At 43.3% G+C, this 24,351-nt stretch overlaps 1 protein-coding gene across 1 annotated transcript in view; it reads left to right on the top strand.

Moving 5' to 3' along the window:
* LOC143788084 (cytochrome P450 2D15-like) overlaps window positions 1-24,351 on the top strand; it is a 464,437-nt gene that overhangs the window by 183,282 nt on the left and 256,804 nt on the right. Inside the window, exon 3 of the mRNA XM_077277457.1 lies at window positions 20,387-20,539. Within this exon, the coding sequence (XP_077133572.1) occupies window positions 20,387-20,539 (153 nt within the window). The remainder of the gene's footprint in view (window positions 1-20,386; window positions 20,540-24,351) is intronic.

Raw genomic sequence — 24,351 nt, 5'->3', positions numbered from 1 at the left:
CATTTGTAAATGTGGCCATTGCCTGAGGAATCTGCAGAAGGCAATTGTGTTGATCCACCTCAACAAAGGTCTTGTAAGAGAGTGTAAACAAAAGAATGTAAGCTGTTCCTGAGTGTGTCTGCCCACCCCCCAGCTGCATTGTTGTGCAGGGGATATGCATAAGGTTGCTAACACCTTAGCAAATTTGCATGCAGCCTTTTGTGCTGTGGGGGATAAATAGATGACTGCTTCACCTATTTTGTTCACAAGAAACAAAATGCAGAGAAGGCACACCATTCAACAGGCTTTGGAACTGATCCTGAGCAACACCAACCCTTCTGACTCAGATGGAGAAGACATAGTCCTTCAACCGGATTCGGACTCTGAGCTGTCTTCAGGTTAGATTTTTCAAATTACCTATTTTTGTTTCCTGACTATCTTTTTTAGGCTAGGTTCACATTTGAGAGAATTTCAGTTCCCTGCGAATCCAGCAAGGAACTTAGAAATTTTCTCAGCCTCCGCATGTTCCCCGCAAGTGGGAGAGCGGGGAACGCGGTCCCTAGCAACCCGCTGTGTTTACTGGTTACCAGCTGCACAGCGGGCTGCGGGGAGTGCGATTCCCACCCCCGCATCCCCCCTCCCAGGGAATGCATCTTGAGGAGTTCTCTGCGGGGGGATGCGAATCGCACTCCCCGCAGCCCGCTGTGTAGCTGGTATCCAGTAAACACAGCGGGTTGCTAGGGACCACGTTCCCTGCTCTCTCGCATGCGGGGAACATGCGGAGGCTGAGAAAATTTCTAAGTTCCCTGATGGATTCGCAGGGAACTGAAATTCTCTCAAATGTGAACCTAGCCTTTAGAATCAAAACAAAATGTTAATTTGAAATTATTTATCTTGCAGATGAGGAGACTCCTCCTCTACCAAATCAAAAATGGACTACTCAACATGCACGTTACACGGAGCAGGTGGATTGGTTCATGGGTCTCCCAGAACTAACGGCATTTATTTCAGTCATTATCTTGCGGGGGGTGACCAAGGTTCCATCACTATGTGACAGCTGGTCAGCAAACCTGGCAAACCCAAGGATCATTGCAACTATGACCCGAAACTGCTTCCAAGACATCATGCAACACCTACGCTTTGATGACATGTTCACACGCAGTGAGCAAGTGGAGACCGATAAGTTTGCTACAATCTCCGATGTGTGGAGATCGTTTGTCACCAACTGCATCGCATCCTACAACCCTGGTCGACACAGCACTATTGATGAACAGCTTTTCCCGTCAAAGACTCGCTGCTGTTTTCTGCAATACATTGCAACAAAACCAGACAAGTTTGGCATAAAGTTTTGGGTGGCTTGCCACTTGAAATCAAAGTACATCTGTAATGTCCTCCCATATCTTGGCAAGGACCTCAGTTGTCCCAGTGGGGAGAGACTGTCCGAAACTGTAGTGATGAGGCTGATGGAACCATTCATAGACAAGGGCAGAACTGTAACCACGGACAATTTCTGTACATCATTGTCACTTGCACAATGACTGCTTAGCCGGAAAACCACTATCCTCGGCACAGTCAACAAGAGTCGCCGGGAAATTCCTCAATCCGCTAGACAGATGGACCGCACTGAATTCACCACTCAGGTGTTTTCAACCACTGGTGCCACACTGACAGTGTATGCACCCAAACAAAAGAAGGCCGTCTACATTCTCAGCAGCATGCACAGCATGGTTGAGGCTGAGGATACCAACAAAAGGAAGCCAAACACGGTCACACAATACAACCACACAAAGTGCGGAATGGATGTAATGGACCAAATGGTGCGGGAGTACAGCGTGCGTGCAGGAACACAGAGATGGCCAGTCGCCGTGTTCTACAACATGATTGACATGGCAGCACTGAATGCTCATGTTCTTTATCAGGCTTGCACTGGGGTGCAGGAGAGACGGGTGGACTTCCTGGTTGAGCTTGCAAAAGAGTTAGGTGGCTCTCATGTGACTGAAAAGAAGGCAAGCAAGGAGAAACTCCTTCGGCAACAACCTTCCACACCCAGCCCTGGCAAAAGGGCCAAGTGTCAGGTCAACCATCCATGCACGAACAATTGTGTAACTGAGAGATGTGTTGACTGCTACAAATACACGTGTGGCAAATGTACCAGGGACATACCCAGGCAGTGCCAGGTATGTTCCGACAGTGTAGACAGACTGCTGAGTGAGTGCTGAAATGCTAGTCACACTAGAAGGACATGCCACTCACACACACACATGCAGCCCCCCACTGCAGCCTATTGTAAATATGTGTGGAATTGTTTTTATTCCTTGTATTTTTTTTTCATTATTTTTATAATAAAAATCATGGAAACAAATAACAGTTGTTCTTTTGTATATTTTTCACACTGAAATTTGAGTCCTCTTGTGCGATTTCCGCGCAATTTTTTTTCGCTAGTGTGCTTGAGGCCTTAGACACAAATGCTTCTGATCATTACTCACAGCTGTACCTTGCTCTAAAATTTCCAATTCTCTATTTAAAATATATAAAAAATGATTCATTGTTTCAGTGCTTTTTTGCTCAAATAAAACTAAACTAAATACAATATGTAAAGTCTTTATATTATCAAATACAATCAACTGAATAGAACTAACTAGAAACTAAATGGCTAAGCTCAATGGAAAACAACAACCTCCTGTGGTGCGACAGTAATGGCCTTAATTACAGAACAAAAGATGGTGATTAGAGGATGTTAGCTAAAATCCTTCAGGTCATTCGACCCGTCTTTGTGTTCCAAAGGTATGATGTACAATAACAAATTGTATTGTGGTACCGTGTTAGCCAGAAAAATCGATGTGAATACTTTTCTGCCCAATGATGACAGAAGTATTCTAGGAGTGATATCTTTATTGGCCAACCAGAAAATAATATATTTGCAAGCTTTCAGAGCACAGAGGCTCCTTCTTCAGGCAAGATTACAAATAGATTAAAGGCTCCGTCTCACATAGCGAGATCGCTAGTGAGATCGCTGCTGAGTCACAAGTTTTGTGACGCAACAGCGACCTCAGTAGCGATCTCGCTATGTTTGACACGTACCAGCGACCAGGCCCCTGCTGCGAGATCGCTGGTCGTGTCGGAATGGCCTGGACCTTTTTTTGGTCGTTGAGGTCCCGCTGACATCGCTGAATCGGTGTGTGTGACACGGATTCAGCGATGTCTTCACTGGTAACCAGGGTAAACATCGGGTTACTAAGCGCAGGGCCGCGCTTAGTAACCCGATGTTTACCCTGGTTACCATCGTAAATGTAAAAAAAAAAAACAGTACATACTCACATTCCGGTGTCCGTTAGGTCCCTTGCTGTCCGCTTCCCGCACTGACTGACTGCCGGACGGAAAGTGAAAGTACAGCACAGCGGTGACGTCACTGCTCTGCTGTTAGGGCCGGCGCTCAGTCAGTGCAGGAAGCGGATGCCGGGGGACGCGAAGGTGAGTATGTAGTGTTTGTTTTTTTTACTTTTACGCTGGTAACCAGGGTAAACATCGGGTTACTAAGCGCGGCCCTGCGCTTAGCAACCCGATGTTTACCCTGGTTACCCGGGGACCTCGGCATCGTTGGTCGCTGGAGAGCGGTCTGTGTTACAGCTCCCCAGCGACCACACAGCGACTAAACAGCGACGCTGCAGCGATCAGCATCGTTGTCTGTATCGCTGCAGCGTCGCTGTGTGTGACGGGGCCTTAATAAGAAAAAGGCACAACATTTAAAGAATGTTACAGGAGGACATTTGTTAGGGGGTGGGAAGTGTGATGAGTCCATAGATAACAAATAGATAATGGCTGCACTCAAGTTTATTGTGCTAAAGCAAGGAAATGTGCAATACATGAAATGTGAACAGCATAATGGCTTGTGAAATTTATGAAAAAACACATGAGATTTTTAGCACAAAATTTGGCCAAATGTTGTGAGCCCATTCACCAAACGTCAAGGTAATCTCAGATCGAATGGGTAACTAACCTGTCTGCCTAGTGTGAACACTTACCTATGGCTAATAAAATGGTAAAGCCTGTATTTATAGAGGAGGTTAGAACCAACTGTGTTTGGATGTAATTAAAATCACAGCATGGTGAAGGGCGGGGCGTTCATAGAGAAGCCATGGTAATCCAATTAGGCATTTTCTTACAAATGGAGAGGCAGTGGGAAAAATGTTCTTAGCTATCTGGAGTCTGTCTGGTGGAGGTGTGAATTGTATCCATGTAGTGACTCATAAATCCAGGTGTTAAATTGAGTCTAAAGGCCCCGTCTCACATAGCGAGATCGCTAGCGAGATCGCTGCTGAGTCACTAGTTTTGTGACGCAACAGCGACCTCAGTAGCGATCTCGCTATGTGTGACACGTACCAGCGATCAGGCCCCTGCTGTGAGATCGCTGGTCGTGTCGGAATGGCTTGGACCGTTTTTTGGTCGTTGAGGTCCCGCTGACATCGCTGAATCGGTGTGTGTGACACCGATCCAGCGATGTCTTCACTGGTAACCAGGGTAAACATCGGGTTACTAAGCGCAGGGCCGCGCTTAGTAACCCGATGTTTACACCCTGGTTACCAGCGTAAATGTAAAAAAAAAAAAAACAGTACATACTCACCATCTGATGTCCGTCAGGTCCCTTGCCGTCCGCTTCCTGCTCTGAGTGCCGCCGTACAGTGAGAGCAGAGCGCAGCAGTGACGTCACCGCTGCGCTCTGCTCTCACTGTACGGCGGCTCAGTCAGAGCAGGAAGCAGACGGCAAGGGACCTGACGGACACCGAAAGGCGAGTATGTACTGTTTGTTTTTTTTGGTATCCAGGGTAAACATCGGGTTACTAAGCGCGGCCCTGCGCTTAGTAACCCGATGTTTACCCTGGTTACCCGGGTGCTGCAGGGGGACTTCGGCATCGTTGAAGACAGTTTCAACGATGCCGAAGTCGTTCCCCTGATCGTTGGTCGCTGGAGAGAGCTGTCTGTGTGACAGCTCCCCAGCGACCACACAACGACTTACCAACGATCACGGCCAGGTCGTATCGCTGGTCGTGATCGTTGGTAAATCGCTATGTGAGACGGGGCCTCTAGTGTCAACGAATTAAACATATTCATTAGTTTGTATTCCCAAATTTTTCTTTCCCTGTGGTCCTTAAAATTACCTTTTAGTATTAAGACTTTTAAATCTGTCGTACTGTGTCCAGGTCCAGAGAAATGTTTTCCCACTGGTGTGTCCACTTCATTCTTGATTGTGTGTCTGTGTAGATTCATCCTAGTTTGTAATTTTTGCATGGTTTCCCCAATATAGATACTTCCAGGGCACCTCGTGCTTTGTATCATGTACACCACATTGGAGGATGTACAAGAAAAGGAATCCATAACCTTATAGTCCTGATTAGTGTTTGGTACGCGGACTATATCTGTTGTTAATATGTGGGGACATGTCTTGCATTTTTTATTGTTACAGGGGAATGTGCCAGTCACTGACGGTGATGAGAGGACACTTCTGACAAGCAGATTCCTTAAGTTAGGGGGCTGTTTATAGGAGAGAAGTGGTAGTTCTGGGAATATGTCTTTCAATTTGTGATCCCTATGGAATATGGGTTGGAGATCAGCACCAATTTTCCTTAGGATGCTCATGTGGGGGCTGTATGTGACCACAAGAGGTACCCTGTTGTTATCCTCTCTCAGTTTGTAATCCAGGAGGCTGTTTCTTGGGATCCTTGTAGCCCTGTGGATCTGCTCATCTATTACCAGTGGATGGTATCCTTGTTGTAGGAATGTATTCCTCAGTGATCGCAGCTGTAGTTCCCTGTCTTTGCTGTCTGAACAGATCCGAATATATCTCAGAGCTTGACTGTAGATGATGGATTTTTTTGTGTGTCTTTGATGAAAGCTAGGGTTGAGCGACCTTTAGTTTTTTATGGTCGAGTCGGGTTTTGTGAAACCCGACTGTCTTAAAAGTCGAGTCGAGTGAAATCGGCCGACCACCGTGAAAAGTCGGGTTTCGGCCAAAACACGAAACCCAATGCAGGAATTTTTTTTCTTTTTTTTTTTTCTCTCTCTCTCTCTCTCCTCCGTCCCAGCACAGAAAATTTCGTATTGCACATTCCAAATCCCTACTGCGCACAAGCGATAACATGGCGATAGGCGTTCACTCCCCTAAGACCTATGTCATCACTCTGCCCACGCTCATTCATTGGCTGAAAAAATGACGCTAAACGCGTCATACGAAACGCGACTTTGCCGCCAAGATCGCGTACCGCATGGCCGACCCCGCACATGGATCGGGTCGGGTTTCATGAGACGCCGACTTTGCCAAAAGTCGGCGACTTATGAAAATGCACGACCCGTTTCGCTCAACCCTAATGAAAGCTGTTCCATCTAAGATAAGCCGGATGTCTGGTGGGCTTGTGGTAAATGGATGTCTGTATGGCATTGTCCTTGATGTGTATGGTCATGTCCAGAAAATGTATTTGGGTCTTTGAAACGTTGAGGGTGAGTTTGATGGTTGGGTGGAACTTGTTGAAGTTATCGTGGAAGGTGAGTAGATCATCTTTTGAGCCTGTCCATATTATTAGCAGATCATCAATGTAGCGGAAGTATGCAAAAGGTTTAACAGAGCAAGATGACAAAAATTCTTCCTCTAGTTTCGCCATAAATAAATTAGCATATTGTGGGGACATTTTGCTTCCCAGGGCGCTGCCCATACACTGTTGGTATGAATTGTTCACAAAAGAAAAATAATTGTGATGGAGCACAAACCTGATAAATTGCAGTGTTGGTTCTGTGGCTAGATTGTTCTTTTGAAGGAAATATTTACATGCTGCAATTCCATCCTCGAGGAATGTTGGAATAGAGAGACTCTACATCCATGGTGGCTAGTAGAGTGTTCTCTGGAAGTGGGCCCAGCGCTGACAATTTGCAAAGAATATCCGTGGTGTCCTGGATATAGCTGGGTGTGCGCCTCACCAAGGGTTTCAGAATGTTCTCCACCCAACCTGAGATATTCTCAGTTAAAGTCCCAATACCAGAGATGATGGGCCTCCCAGGATTACCTTCTTTATGTATTTTAGGCAACATGTAGAAGGTACCTGTTTGGGGATTGTCTGGTATTAGTTCCAGCAGTGAGGATGAAGTGGAATTAAATCCATTGATGATATGTGTTAGTTCCTCTGTGTATTTATTGGTCGGATCTCCCTGAAGTGGAGTGTAGTATTTTATATCCAAGAGTTGTCTGTTTGCTTCCTGGATGTAATCTGTCGTGTTCATGATGACTACAGCTCCTCCTTTGTCAGCTGGTTTGATGATGATATTGTTATTGTCTCTTAAGGATTGTATGGCTTTTCTTTCCTCCATACTGATATTTTGTGGCACTTTATGGTGTCTGTCCAAAATGTCAGATTTAACTTTTTTACGGAAACAGTCAATGTAGTGATCCAGTGTTTGGTTGTGCCCAGGTTGGGGGGTCCAGCTTGTCCTCTTTTTCCTTTTTGCTGTATCGGTCACATTTTCTTGTGATGTGGTATCTGCATGGTTATGAAAGAATTCTTTGAGTCGCAATCTGCGGAAGAATTCCTCGATATCACTACAAAACTGAGCCCTATCAAGCTGTTTTGTAGGACAGAATGTTGTTCCAAAGGTAGAAATGTTAACTGACCCCTCTCTGGGACTTCTAGTGATAAAATGCTCCATACAGATAATTCCCTTATATAACACTGCACATGGCCCCATAAGATGCTCCATACAGATAATTGCCCCATATAATGCTGCACATGGCCCCATAAGATGCTCCATACAGATAATTGCCCCATATAATGCTGCACATGGCCCCATAAGATGCTCCATACAGATAATTGCCCCATATAATGCTGCACATGGCCCCATAAGATGCTCCATACAGATAATTGCCCCTTATAATGCTGCACATGGCCCCATAAGATGCTCCATACAGATAATTGCCCCATATAATGCTGCACATGGCCCCATAAGATGCTCCATACAGATAATTGCCCCATATAATGCTGCACATGGTCCCATAAGATGCTCCATACAGATAATTGCCCCATATAGTGCTACACATGGCCCTATAAGATGCTCCATACAGATAATTGCCCCATATAATGTTGCACATGGCCCCATAAGATGCTCCATACAGATAATTGCCCCATATAATGCTGCACATGGCCCCATAAGATGCTTCATACAGATAATTGCCCCACATAATGCTGCACATGGCCCCATAAGATGCTCCATACAGACATTTGCCCCATATGCTGTTGCTGTGATTAAAAAAATAAAAAATCACATACTCACCTCTCAGGCCCCGGCACTTGCTATACTCACCTGCTCCCCATTCCACCATCAGCGCCGCTGTGTCTTCCCGTCCTCTGCAGTGACGTTCAGGCAGAGGGCAGCGCGCACTAATCGCGTCATTGCGCCCTCTGACCGAAGCATCACTTCAGAGGACGCAGAAGACGCAGCGGCGCCGACGGTGGAACGGGGAGCAGGTGAATATCACACACTGCGTTATACTCACCTGCTCCTGGCGCTGTCCCCGAAATTCTGTTCCCCGGCGCTGGCACCTTCTTCCTGTAGTGAGCGGTCACATGGTACCTCTCATTACAGTAATGAATATGAAAAATAGCGAGATCTGTAATTCTGAAAACAGACAGATAGTACCACTAGAAATATAAATAATAATACAGCACAAGTGGAATAATAAAACTTAACTTTTACTAGTCAATACAGATAAAAGAGAATAAAGTCACCCAAAATATGATTAAAAATTGGGGTACAGTCTAATGCAAAAATTGACCTTAGAGACTAAATAACCCCCAATAGGATTCCAAACTCCGCATATAGCAACACCTGCGGAATATAAATGGCCCAAGGTACGATATACAAATCTGCTGCAAGCAAAATTACGTGTAACTAGCAGCATGAATGCACATACACTTGGTTGCACAAAAGAAAATTGATCATCTTTAAACAATGGTGGCACATGGAACAAAAACGTGCCAAATTATAACCAAATATATAGTACTGGAAAAGGAACAATCTCACCAATTCCAACGGTGCGAGCACAGGAGCGCTGAATAGTCCCCGGTCAGGAGTACATCCAGAGATTTGATGGGAAATGACAATGCCCTGTCAATCCCTATGGGGCTACTGATAAGCTATCCCCAAAGCTCCTGCCCTTACAAGGGCAGTCCACAACTACCCCTGCACACACATGCCCTGCACTCTCCCTGTGTCATAGTCCCAACGCGTTTCTTCCTAGCTAATTCATCAGGGGACTGGCTTGTATGAGGAGATAAAGTGCCTTGTGCTATGCTAGAGGACCAAGAGTCCTGCCACCCTCTGTGCTATCTTGCAGAGAATGAAGGGGCGTAGGGCCGGTCTTTAAATAATAAGAGGTCTGGTAAAAGACCAGAGCGCTGGTGGGGTAATCAACCTAAATAAGTGGCAACAATGAATACATGACAATGAGCCAATAAACTGTGGGTCAACAGAGATGAAACACCCACTGGCGAATATCAGAATAATAAATAGTTAATAATGTCAAACACATGCTGTATTGTATATGCGCTGTAATAACCATAACAAATGGAGACTCACTGTTATGTTGTCGTCACACGCCGAGAAACCATGCTCGTGTGCCGGTGAGAGACACACTTCCGTCATGCGCAGTGTGAACCGGAAGTGGCCGCTGCTAGGTAACGCTAAACTGACCGCCGATCAAAATAAAAGATATCGGTGAATTAGCGTTCATTAATAAAGGATAGCCAGCAAGGTACAGACTGTCTGTATAAGAACCTAGCACTAGCGCCGTTATTATAAATGATAATCAAACTATACGCTGACCGGAAGAGGCTGTCACTAGGCAACGCATACCAACAATAAGCCTACGGCGGAGTAAAAACAGGGCGCGTGCGTGAGACTCATAGAGGGCCGGTAAACAATTGCAACATGCACGTTATATACAGGAAGTTACCGCTGCTAGGTTACAAAGACACTGACCGCTGGAGATGCTTTAAAGTAACGGCCCATGGGCATAAAAAAGCCCATGAGGGAAAAATGTGCCGGTGCAAAGGACATGTTATATGCCGATCAGAGTGGGCAGTTACTAAGAAACAATACACCTGTAAGTAAGCAAGCGGACCAATAGACAAAAGGTGTAAGCATGGTCCCCACATATGTATATATATACAGAAGAATCATAAATACACAATATAACTATTATAGCCGCAGAAAATCTAAAACGGCATATAGCAATATAAATAATACTTCTGTAAAAAGTTACCACGAAAAAGATAAACCCCATACCACAAAACTGATCAAGGTAAAAAATGATAATTATTAATCATGCCCATCCAATGAAGAATGTGGGTGACAATAATAAGGATTTAGGCATAATCAGATAATAGAATGACTGTGTACTACCAAAAGGCAGCCAAAAAAAGGGGGAAATAGAAAAAAGAGGAGGAAAACAATTCAGATAAAACAGCTATAATTAATCTGATCGTTCAGCCCATGTGGGCTAACGGTATTAAGGTAAAAAATCCACTTAGCCTCTCGCTGTAGTAACAGTTGGTCCCAATCACCCCCTCGTATGGGTTTGATCACCCTTTCAATTGCCATAAATTTGAGATGCCTAGGAGAGCCGTTGTGTGATTGATTAACATGTCGGGAAACGGAGGTGTCCCTGCCATGTGTTACATCCCCAACATGTTCCCCAACTCTTTTTTTGAATTCTCTGATGGTTTTCCCAACATACTCAATTCCACAAGAACAAGAAACTTTATAGACAACCCCTTTGGTACTACAATTAATAAATTGCTTGATGTTTTAGTTTCTGCCCGTAACATTACTCACAAAGTTATCGCCTGTGTCAATGTACTGGCAAACCGTACAATGTCCACATTTGAAACAGCCCTTTGTGTCACTCCTTAGCCATGTCTTATTTACAGGGCTTGAAAAATGGCTATGAACTAATCTGTCATTAAGTGACCGCGACTTTTTGTAAGTAATTGATGGGGTATGATCTAGGTAGTCTGAGATGTCCGAATCCATCTTTAATATGGACCAATGTTTTGCAACAATATCTCTCACATGGTTTGCACCATTATCAAAAGTGGTAATAAACCGTACCACCTCATTGTTCTGTGTCCTTGCAGTGGGGTTCAACAGCGAAGGTCTGTCCCTACTCCTCGCCTCATGATAGGCCCTCAAGAGGATCCTAGATGGATAACCCCTATCTCGAAAATTCCTCCTTAGTTCCTGAGCTTGAGACTCAAAGATGGCATCATCTGAGCAATTCCTCCGAATTCTCAGGTACTGCCCCTTAGGAATACCTCTCTTGAGATGTTCCGGGTGGTGACTACTCCAATGTAGGAGAGCATTAGTAGCTGTTGGTTTTTTGTAGTTTGAAGTAACTAAATCACCATTCAATCCTTTGGTAATTAGGATATCCAAAAAGGGCAATGCGGAAAACTCGATTACTGACGTGAAGAACAGGCCAATGTTATTGTGATTAAGCCTATCCACAAAGCTTTCAAAATCACCTCTAGGGCCCGTCCAAATCAAAAAGATGTCATCTATGTACCGTGTCCAAATATCTGGGACACGGCACATAGAGACATCAGAGTCATCACTCCAGACCATCGTCTCCTCCCACCAGCCGAGGAAGAGATTGGCGTAGGCCGGGGCACAGGGACTGCCCATGGCCGTCCCCCTCAGCTGGTGGTAGGTCCTACGATTAAAGTTAAACACATTATGTGTCAAACAGAACCGGAGCAGCTCAAGAACAAAATGATTGTGTTTCTCAAATTGTAAACCTCTCATTTGGAGAAAATATTTAACGGCCTCCAAACCCTTATCGTGGGGGATGGAGGAATAGAGCGCCTCCACATCGATACTCGCAAGATGTGCATCAGGATCAATAGTGAGGCCCTCCAAACGCCGAAGGAGATCAGGGGTATCCTTGACAAAGGATTGTAGGGCAGACACAAATGGTGACAGCACTCGATCTAGGTAAATACCTGCGTTCTGACAAAGACTACATACCCCAGACACAATGGGCCTACCCTTTAGAGGGTTAAGGCCCTTGTGGATCTTGGGGAGGCAGTAAAAGGTTGCTGTTATAGGATGACGTGGAAGAATGAAATCAAACTCCGTCTTGTCTATAACACCACTCTCCAAGCCCACCTGTAGAATCTGGGCGAGTTCCTCACGATACTCGTTATTTGGATTCCGTGAGAGAACCTCATAAGATTCACCATCAGAAAGGATAGATTCACAGATCTGTTGGTAATGGGCAATATCAAGGATGACAACATTGCCACCCTTGTCTGAGGGTTTAATTACAATAGTGTCATCACTCTCGAGGCGCTTCATTGCCTCCATCTCTCTTTTAGTGCAATTGAATCTACACCGTAAATGGGATTGCGAGAGGCCAATTAGATCAGACGTAACTAAATTAGAAAAGACATCGATAGCTGAAAGATCACTAGAAGGGGGTGGCATTCTGTGACTCCCCAGCTTCAATTCTGTAAAGGGGCCCATGCCCTGCAAATTGGGATTAGACTCACCAATACTGTGGAGCAATCTCACATCGGCCAGCATGTCAGCTGGAATGTCAAGGTCAGCGCAAGTACGAGAATCCTGCTGGTGAAAGCATTTTTTCCACCTTATCTTGCGTAAAAAGAGGTTAAGATCCTTTACAGTTCTAAATAAATCAAAGTCACTGTTGGGGACGAAAGACAGGCCTTTTTTTAATAAACACATTTCGGCACTATCAATGATTCTTGCTGAAAGATTAATCACCTGAATGTTGTGCTTGTATGACGACCCAGGAGGATTGTCAGCTGCAACTACTGTAGTACGTTCTGTGTCTATTATTTCCTCACCTGAGGTGGTCTGTTTCTCAGGGCGTACACTTGATCTAAAAAATCCCCCCCAGGAGTATTACCTGATCTATCAGAAGGTCCTCGTGCGCCTTGACCTCTACCCCTCCCCCGATTTTTACCTCTAATAGACCTGTTCTTATTCTCAGGTTCAGAAAAATCAGTGTCTGTAGAGGATAAGTCAGTATCACGATCAAGAGGAGTAGGTCTTGAATTTAATACGAGATACGCTTTGTTATCTTTAAAGTCTTGTATATCTCGCATATACTGGCGATGCTTTCTTTCTTTTAGATGGTACTGAAAGCGCTCTATATGTGTCTGTAATTTCATCTCTTTAAGAGCAAAATCTGCTTCTGAAGAAAATTTTTTTGTAATATCGATTTGCTCCTTTAATTTGTCATTCAATGAAGCCAAAGATGTCCTTTCTTCTTCAAGCAATAATTGCATGAAGCGAAGAGAGCTATCAGTGGCTTCTCTTTCCCATTTATGTATGAAAGTGGGACTTTTATGACGGTTACCTACTGACAAATTAATTCTTAACCCTCGTGGAACAATTTTAGCCTTCAAGTAACTTTCCAAACTTTGAACCTCCCACCAGGAGGTAATTTGGTCACGATAAATCTGTTGGAGTTCCTTGAAGGCAACGTTGTATGAGGGAAGATATTTTTACTGTGTAAATGCTTGATCTGAAAAGACCTCCTTAGCCTCTGTTAGCCAACTTTCAGTATTCAGGCCCACAGTCAAAAAACCAGCCATATCCTGGAAAATTAATATCAAAAATAGCGAGATCTGTAATTCTGAAAACAGACAGATAGTACCACTAGAAATATAAATAATAATACAGCACAAGTGGAATAATAAAACTTAACTTTTACTAGTCAATACAGATAAAAGAGAATAAAGTCACCCAAAATATGATTAAAAATTGGGGTACAGTCTAATGCAAAAATTGACCTTAGAGACTAAATAACCCCCAATAGGATTCCAAACTCCGCATATAGCAACACCTGCGGAATATAAATGGCCCAAGGTACGATATACAAATCTGCTGCAAGCAAAATTACGTGTAACTAGCAGCATGAATGCACATACACTTGGTTGCACAAAAGATAGATGATCATCTTTAAACAATGGTGGCACATGGAACAAAAACGTGCCAAATTATAACCAAATATATAGTACTGGAAAAGGAACAATCTCACCAATTCCAACGGTGCGAGCACAGGAGCGCTGAATAGTCCCCGGTCAGGAGTACATCCAGAGATTTGATGGGAAATGACAATGCCCTGTCAATCCCTATGGGGCTACTGATAAGCTATCCCCAAAGCTCCTGCCCTTACAAGGGCAGTCCACAACTACCCCTGCACACACATGCCCTGCACTCTCCCTGTGTCATAGTCCCAACGCGTTTCTTCCAAGCTAATTCATCAGGGGACTGGCTTGTATGAGGAGATAAAGTGCCTTGTGCTATGCTAGAGGACCAAGAGTCCTGACACCCTCTGTGCTATCTTGCAGAGAATGAAGGGGCGTAGGGCCGGTCTTTAAATAATAAGAGGTCTGGTAAAAGACCAGAGCGCTGGTGGGGTAATCAACCTAAATAAGTGGCAACAATGAATACGTGACAATGAGCCAATAAACTGTGGGTCAACAGAGATGAAACACCCACTGGCGAATATCAGAATAATAAATAGTTAATAATGTCAAACGCATGCTGTATTGTATATGCGCTGTAATAACCATAACAAATGGAGACTCACTGTTATGTTGGCGTCACACGCCGAGAAACCATGCTCGTGTGCCGGTGAGAGACACACTCTCACAAAAAATGAGTAGAACAAGACTAGCAGGCAGAACTATGAAATGGATGCATGCGAATAAAAGACTTTTCCACCACAGATACAACCGTCCTCTGAATGAAATAACAGACTGTATAATTTTTTTTTGTAAATATTTGAAAACAATAAAAAATAAGTAGAACAAGTCTAGCAGACAGAACTATGCAAAGTATGCCTGTGAATAAAAGATTTTTCCACCACAGATACACCAGGCCTCAGCCTGACATAACATACTGTACACTGTGTGCAGAATTATTAGGCAATTTGTATTTTGATCACATGATACTTTTTATACATGTTGTCCTACTCCAAGCTGTTCAGGCTTGAAAGCCAACTACCAACTAAGTAAATCAGGTGATTTGCATCTCTGTAATCAGGAGGGGTGTTGTCTAATGACATCAAAACCCTTTATAAGATGTGGTGAAATTATTAGGCAACTTCCTTTCCTTTGGCAAAATGGGTCAGAAGAGAGATTTGACGGGCTCTGAAAAGTCCAAAATTGTGAGATGTCTTGCAGAGGGATGTAGCAGTCTTGAAATTGCCAAACATTTGAAGCGTGATCACCAAACAATCAAGCATTTCATGGCAAATAGCCAACAGGGTCGCAAGAAGCGTGTTGGGCCAAAAAAAATAACTGCCAATGAATTGAGGAAAATCAAGCGTGAAGCTGCCAAGCTGGAGTATCAAAAAGCACAATGTGTGCAATACTCAGGGACATGGCCAAGGTAAGGAAGGCTGAAAAAACGACCACCTTTGAACAGGAAACATAAGAAAAAACATCAAAACTGGGCCAAGAAATATCTTAAGACTGACTTTTCAAAGGTTTTATGGACTGATGAAATGAGAGTGACTCTTGATGGGCCAGATGGATGGGCCAGAGGCTGGATCAGTAAAGGGCAGAGATCTCCATTCTGACTCAGACGTCAGCAAGGTGGAGGTAGGGTACTGGTATGGGCTGGTATCTTCAAAGATGAACTTGTGGGACCTTTTTGGATTGAGGATGGAGTAAAGCTCAACTTCCAGACCTACTGCCAGTTTCTGGAAGACAACTTCTTCAAGCAGTGGTACAGGAAGAAGTCGGTATCGTTCAAGAAAAACATGATTTACATGCAGGACAATGCTCCATCACATGCCTCCAACTACTCCACAGCGTGGCTGGCCAGTAAAGGTCTCAAAAAAGAAAAAAATAATGACATGGCCCCCTTGTTTATCTGATCTGAACCCTATAGTGAACCTGTGGTCCCTCATAAAATGTGAGATCAACAGGGAAGGAAAACAGTACACCTCTCGGAACAGTGTCTGGGAGGCTCTGGTGGCAGCTGCACGCAATGTTGATCGTAAACAGATCAAGCAACTGACAGAATCTATGGATGGAAGGCTGCTGAGTGTCATCATAAAGAAAGGTGGCTATATTGGTCACTAATTTTTTGGAGTTTTGTTCTTGCATGTCAGAAATGTTTACTTCTAAACTTTGTGCAGTTATATTGGTTTACCTGGTGAAAATAAACAAGTGAGATGGGAATATATGTGGTTTTTATTAAGTTGCCTAATAATTCTGCACAGTAATAGTTACCTGCACAAATATATATCCTCCTAAGATAGCCAAATCTAAAAAAAAAAAAACTCCAACTTCCAAACATATTAAGCTTTGATATTTATGAGTCTTTTGGGTTGATTGAGAACATAGTTGTTGATCACTAATAAAAATAATTCTCTAAAATGCAACTTGCCTAATAATTCTGCACACTGTGTATAACATTTTTTATGTTTGTTGGTAATTTTTTAAAACAATAAGTAATGAGTAGAACAAGGCTAGCAGACAGAACTATGCAACGTATGCCTGTGAATAAAAGATGTTTCCACCACAGATACACCAGGCCTCAGCCTGAGATAACACACTGTATACATTTTTTTTATGTTTGTTGGTAATTTTGGAAAACTATAAAAAATGAGAACAAGGCTAGCTGACAAAACTATGCAACGTATGCCTGCAAATAAAAGTTTTCCACCACAGATACAACCAACCTCAGCCTGAGATGACAGACTGTATAATTTTTTTTCTGCTTTTTGTGAATTTTTGAAAACAATAAAAAATGAGTAGAACAAGGCTAGCAGACAGAAGTATGTAATGTATGCCTGTGAATAAAAGATTTTTCTACCACAGATACACCAGGCCTCAGCCTGACGTAACACACTGTATAATTTTTTTTATGTTTGTTGGTAATTTTGGAAAACAATAAAAAAAATGAGTAGAACAAGGCTAGCAGACAGAACTATGCAATGTATGCCTGCTAATAAACTATTTTTCCACCACAGATATACCAGGCATAACACACTGTATAATTTTTTTTTGTTTTTTGTGAATTTTTGAAAACAATAAAAAATTAGTAGAACAAGCGAATAAAAGACTTTTCCACCACAGATACAATCATCCTCTGCATGAGGTAACAGACTGTATAATTTTTTTTTGTAAATATTTGAAAAAAATGAGTAGAACAAGGCAAACTGACAGAACTATGCAACGTATGCCTGCGTATAAAATATTTTTCCACCATAGATACACCAGGCCTCAGCCTGAGATAACAGACTATATAATTTTTTTTCCAGTTTTTTGTGAATTTTTGAAATCAATAACAATGAGTAGAACAAGGCTAGCACACAGAATGATGCAATGTATGCCTGCGATTAAAAGATTTTTCCACCACAGATACACCAGGCCTCAGCCTGACATAACACACTGTATAATTTTTTTTATGTTTGTTGCTAATTTTTGAAAACAATAAAAAATGAGTAGAACAAGGCTAGCAGACAGAACTATGCAATGTATGCCTGCTAATAAAATATTTTTCCATCACAGATACACCAGGCATAACACACTGTATAATTTTTTTGTGTGTGAATCTTTGAAAACAATAAAAAATGAGTAGAACAAGACTAGCAGGCAGAACTATGAAATGGATGCGTGCGAATAAAAGACTTTTCCACCACAGATACAACCGTCCTCTGAATGAGATAACAGACTGTATAATTTTTTTTTGTAAATATTTGAAAACAATAAAAAATTAGTAGAACAAGGCTAGCTGACAGAACTATGCAATGTATGCCTGCGAATAAACTATTTTTCCACCATAGATACACCAGGCCTCAGCCTGAGATAACAGACTATATAATTTTTTTTCCTGTTTTTTGTGAATTTTTTAAATCAATAAAAATGAGTAGAACAAGGCTAGCACACAGAACGATACAATGTATGCTTGCGATTAAAAGATTTTTCCACCACAGATACACCAGGTCTCAGCCTGACATAACACACTGTATAATTTTTTTTATGTTTGTTGCTAATTTTTGAAAACAATAAAAAATGAGTAGAACAAGGCTAGCAGACAGAACTATGCAACATATGCCTGCGAATAAAATATTTTTCCACCACAAATACACCAGGCCTCAGCCTGAGATAACAGACTGTATATTTTTTTTTCCGTTTTTTTGTGAATTTTTGAAAACAATAAGAAATGAGTAGAACAAGGCTAGCAGACAGAAGTATGCAATGTATGCCTGTGAATAAAATACTTTTCCACCACAGATACAACCATCCTCTGAATGAGATAACAGACTGTATAATTTTTTTTGTAAATATTTGAAAACAATAAAAAATTAGTAGAACAAGGCTAACTGACAGAACTATGCAACGTATGCCTGCGAATAAAATATTTTTCCACCATAGATACACCAGGCCTCAGCCTGAGATAACAGACTATATAATTTTTTTTCCTGTTTTTTGTGAATTTTTTAAATCAATAAAAATGAGTAGAGCAAGGCTAGCACACAGAACTATGCAACGTATTCCTGCGATTAAAAGATTTTTCCACCGCAAATACACCAGGCCTCAGCCTGAGATAACAGACTGTATTTTTTTTTCCCGTTTTTTTGTGAATTTTTGAAAACAATAAGAAATGAGTAGAACAAGACTAGCAGACAGAACTATGCAATGTATGCCTGCGAATAGAAGATTTTTCCACCACAGAAACACCAGCCATCAGCCTGAGATAACAGACTGATCTTTATGTGGCCTTGATTTTTTTGGGCACACCAAAACTGTGTCAACAAGTTGGCTATGACACAAAAAAGGAGTACTAAAATTGAAAGCTATTTTGTGCAATGACGTGCGATGCATGTAGCGTATAACTCACAGTGATAAATCTAAGAACTGAAGCTAAATATTTTTGGGCCAACTACAGATTTTTGGGGCAGCAAAATGGTGTCCAAAAATGTTGTAACACATAGATAACACAAAAAAAAGACAGATTTTTTGGCGCACTCACATCTGATGCTGGGACAAAAAAAAATTAAATTCAAAGATTTGCACGCCCTTCTATTACAATGACCTGGCTGTAGTCTGTAGCGTGACGAAGCAAATAAATGTAGAAAAAAGGGGGCTATGGATTCCTTTAGAATAAAATGAGCATTTTTAAGCTGCTAAAAAAAAGGCCACAGATAACTGCAGCTAGGTATATATTACATAAGCAGCAGCAGACAGTAATGGAGCTTTTTAAGGTATGCAATGAGATCTATGTACTTACATACAGTGCCTGCAGGCCTTGCACTGATGTGGATGTGTGCACATAGACTCCCCTGCCTAACAAGCGCTGCAATCTCAGGACTCCCGAATTATCCCTAAAAAGGACCGTTGGTTTCTCAGGATTTGTGGACTGCACACTAGCAGACCCACACTAACTATTAAAAGGACAATTCTGACCCTATCTCGGCAGCAGCTCTTCCTACAATACCTAAGTCCGGAGCAGAATGCTGCAAGCAGGGCGGCGCAAGGTCTCTTATAGACCTGATGACGCTGTGCGGCCAGCCAATCACTGTAATACCACAAGAAAGATGGCTGCGGCATTATAGTGCATTGTCATTGGCACTCTAAAGAGCGCCAGAATTGCAGGGTGGAGACCCGAGCTCCCGCCGAATAATCTCGGAAATACTCGGTGCTCGCCGAGTACACCGAGCACAGTGATACTCAGGCGAGTACCGAGTAGTGGCGAACATGTTCGCTCATCACTATTGACTACCAGTGGATGCTAAAGCAGGAAACTGGAAATACCAGAAAATGAAAGCTCACTAGGAGAACATTGAAAGAGAAGAAAAAATGGTTTCACAGGCCAACAGAGTGAATAATGAACCTGGAACAATCAATTGTGTTTCATGTATGACAAATTTAATTATGTTTTACTTGATAATAAAATTACATTTTTTTTTACCAATCAGTGTTAATTCAAAATATTCTCTCTTCTTTTACAAGAAAACTGTATGTGATGGGGAAATGGAAGTCATTTTCAGATTCAGCACACAAAAATACATTACATTCACTGAAAACCTCACCTGCAGATTTTTAAAGATATTTTTTTCCAGACCTATATATTAATAGGAAAATAAAACGTTTTCTGTAAACACATGGTGTCAGCAGGAATGAACAAAATATTTTCTTTGCTTCAGTGCTTGGTAGGTGATAATGGAAAAATAGTATCAATATTATCACTCCAGAATGATCATCAATAATCAAAGGCTAAAAACATTCAACTTTTATCCTGGAATAAATCAAAATAGATAATATAATTAAAGGTTAAACATTATATTTATTTCAATGATAATGAACATTTTATATTTTAGGAATACTAATAGCCCACTATGGGAGTTCATGGAAAGAACAAAGAAGATTTGCCATGACAACACTTAGAAACTTTGGGATGGGCAAGAAATCCCTGGAGGAGAGAGTGACAGAAGAAGCAAAGTTCCTTTGTTCTGAATTTCTATCTCAAAAAGGTGAGTTACAGAAATTTGTGTAAGGAGTATAGTAAAAAATAAAAACATATATATTTGAATGGCAGCGGTTTTCTCTTCCGTGTGATATTAGGCAGTGACTCAAGAAAGTTCTACATAAATGTCTTTATTTTCAGACTCACAAAATAAATCCAGAAGTTTTATCCTCCGGTTTGCATCCGGAATGTCTGTATCAGTCCATTGGGTGCGTCAATGGTTTTACTTTCTCTGGCTCTGGCCTCTGTTGAATCTCACACAGACCTATCCTAATGGGCTCCTGCTCTATGCTTGCAAACCGAAAACTAACACACCTTAACTGAGAGCTTAAATGGGAATTTTGTACATGGGCCACTCCCGAGACACGGAGTGGGGAGCGAGATCCATCCCACAACCTTCCACCCACCACCCACCAGCCAGCAGCCTCCAAACTACTGGCCCTTACTTCATCCTTTGGACTCACCCATTGGTCCACCACAGCCACCCACACAGACGGACAAACACTAGACCTCATCTTCACCCGCCTTTGTTCCTTATCTAATCTCACAAACTCTCCCTTCCCCCTATCTGACCACCATCTACTCACCTTCTCATCCTTGTCCTCCTCACCTGCCCCCCATGTCCAGCCATTACCACATCCTCGCAGAAACCTCGCACATCTAGACACTCACAGACTCTCAGACTCTCTCCTACCCCTGTCCTCCATATCTTCACTGCAAGACACGGACAGCGCCACCGCTTTCTATAACTCGACCCTCACATCAGCCATAGACTCACTCGCCCCTCTCATGCATGGCACAATGCGACAAACCAATAGGCAACCTTGGCATAACAATGCCACAAAAAAACTTCGACAAGCATCCAGGGTTGTGGAGCGGCGTTGAAAGAAAACACGCCTGCCAGACGACTTCACTTCCTTCAAACAAGTGTAGGGGTTTCACTCACTCAGGTGCGACGGCTGACACTTAGGAGGCAGGTTCCAACAAAAGTTCAAAGGTTTATTGCTCCATAAACCAGTTGGCATAAACAGAGAACAAATATCCTTTAGTTCAGGCAAAGGAAAAAAAACAAATGTTCAGTCCTTCAGGCTGAGTCCTGGAGCCTTAACACACTCTAGAGGCTAGCACTTCCACACATATCTACTGTGTTAAGGATTAGCCTGTCTTATATAGAGCTAACCACACCCAGTAACCCATAACATGATTAGCCATGTGGTCTGATATCACCACAGGTCCTGAAACACATATATATACATGGTTATGTGCAACAAAGAAATACTCCGGGCTACATTACTACATTACAGCAACAAGCCACCTATGCGACACATATCTCGCGTCGACTACACACCCTTTAGCCATGCTACATACCTCCCCCCTCTGCCTAAAGCTGTGGGGCTTGGCACTTTCCCCCACTAAACAAGGGACTCTTGATAGGGCATCCACATTACCGTGCAGCTTTCCGGCCCTATGTTCCACATGGAAACTGAAGTCCTGCAGGGCTAAGAACCAACGGGTGACCCTAGCATTTCTACCTTTTGTTTCCCTCATCCATCTAAGTGGGGCATGGTCAGATATTAGTCTGAATTTACGACCCAGCAGATAGTACCGTAACGTGTCCACCGCCCACTTTATGGCCAAACACTCTTTTTCTACGACTGAGTAGTTCTTCTCAGATGAGGACAGCTTTCTACTCAGATAGAGAACAGGATGCTCCTCCCCATGTAGCTCTTGGGAAAGGACTGCTCCTACCCCAACATCTGAGGCATCTGTCTGAAGAATAAATTTTTTCTTGAAGTCCGGGGCCATCAGAACGGGCTGCTTACATAGAGCCCCTTTCAACTCTTGGAAGGCTGACTCTGTCTCTTCGGACCATTTAACCATCACTGATTTTGTCCCCTTTAGCAGATCAGTCAGAGGCGCAGCCACTGTGGCGAAGTTCGGGATGAACCTCCTGTAATATCCCACGATTCCCAGAAAGGTTTTAACTTGCTTTTTGGACAGTGGTTTCGGCCATGTTTGGATTGCCTCCACTTTCCTGATTTGGGGCTTTATTTCTCCACGACCCACTATATAGCCTAGGTATTTAGCTTCTTCCTTACCCAAGGCACACTTCTTCGGGTTTATTGTAAACCCCGCCTCTCTTAGAGCATCAAACACTGCTTGGACTTTCTCCAGATGACTCTCCCAGTCCGGGCTAAAGATGACGATATCATCTAGGTACGCAGCAGCGTAGGCCTTATGGGGTGCAAGGACTCTATCCATAGCCCTCTGGAAGGTCGCCGGAGCTCCTTGTAGGCCAAACGACATCCGGACATACTGGAAGCATCCATCAGGTGTCGAAAAGGCCGTCTTCTCCTTGGCTTCCTGTGCCATGGGGATCTGCCAATACCCTTTTGTCAAATCCAAGGTGGATATATATCTGGCGTGCCCAAGCCTTTTGATGAGCTCATCAACGCGGGGCATGGGATAAGCGTCAAACTTGGAGACCTCATTCAACTTCCGATAGTCGTTGCAAAACCTCCACTCTCCATCAGGTTTTGGGACCAGGACAATTGGGCTCGACCAACCGCTCTTGGATTCCTCAATGACTCCAAGCTTCAACATACTCTCCACTTCCTTGGAGATAACTTCTCGACGAGCCTCAGGAATTCGATAGGGCTTCACGTTCACCCGCACTTGTGGCTCTGTTAGGACCTCGTGCTCTATGACCTTCGTGTGTCCTGGCAACTCTGAAAATAGGTCCCTGTTTTTCTGGAGTAACTCCCGGCACTGCTGTTTCTGGGTCTTCGATAGCGTCTCCGCTATAGTAACCGCTCCAACCTCATCTTCTGGGCTGCTTAACTACGATGGAGTTACTTTTCAGGGCTTTGCATAACCCCCTCATCACCTTGCTCATGAAAGGTGTCCCCTTGTCAGTCAGGATCTTCTTCGGCAGACCTATCCGGGAAAAGACATGGACCAACTCGCGGGCTATACTCTTCGAGGAAGAATTTCTCAAGGGAATTGCCTCAGGATAGCGTGTGGCATAGTCCAGGATGACTAATATATACTGATGGCCCCGGGCTGATTTAACTAAGGGACCAACCAAGTCCATGGCAATTCTCTCGAATGGCACCTCAATAATGGGCAGTGGCACAAGGGGGTTCCGGAAATGAGGAGTGGGAGCAGTTAGCTGACATGTAGGGCAAGACCTGCAATAGTTCACTATTTCCCGGTGACACCCAGGCCAATAGAACCTCTGTACAACCCGTTCCTGCGTTTTTTCCACCCCTAGGTGTCCACCCAAGATGTGTGAATGGGCCATGTCCAACACCTTCCCTCTATATGGACCCGGCACTACCAACTGCTCTACCAACTCCTCCCTTATTTTCGTGACCCGGTACAACAACTCCCCACTCATCAGAAAATGGGGAAATCTTGTGTCTGCCCCTGGCTCCTGTATCACCCCATCAATAACTGTGACATTATTAAAGGCTTCCCTCAGAGTGGGGTCCCTATGTTGGGCAGTCCCAAAATTTTCACCAGTTACCCCTAACTCCATAATGTCAGATGCAGGGGACACTTCCTCCTCATCCCCAACCAGAACACAAAAAGGAAACCTGTCTGTCTCTGGGTGTGGTGACACCCTTCCAGGGTTCATTGGTTCCCTACTCTTGCTAGGGAGCTCAGAACCTTTTCCCCACAAATCCCAAAACAAACAGAAATCCCGGCCAATAATTATAGGGTGCAACAAGTCCTGCACGACGCCGACTATGTGGGACTCAGTGCCACATGCCGTTTCAATGTCCACCCTGGCCAAAGGGTAGTCCTTTGCATGCA

This window comes from Ranitomeya variabilis, chromosome 8, assembly GCF_051348905.1.
Source record: "Ranitomeya variabilis isolate aRanVar5 chromosome 8, aRanVar5.hap1, whole genome shotgun sequence".
Taxonomy (NCBI): Eukaryota; Metazoa; Chordata; class Amphibia; order Anura; family Dendrobatidae; genus Ranitomeya; species Ranitomeya variabilis.
This window is presented reverse-complemented; position numbering and strand designations above follow the sequence as displayed.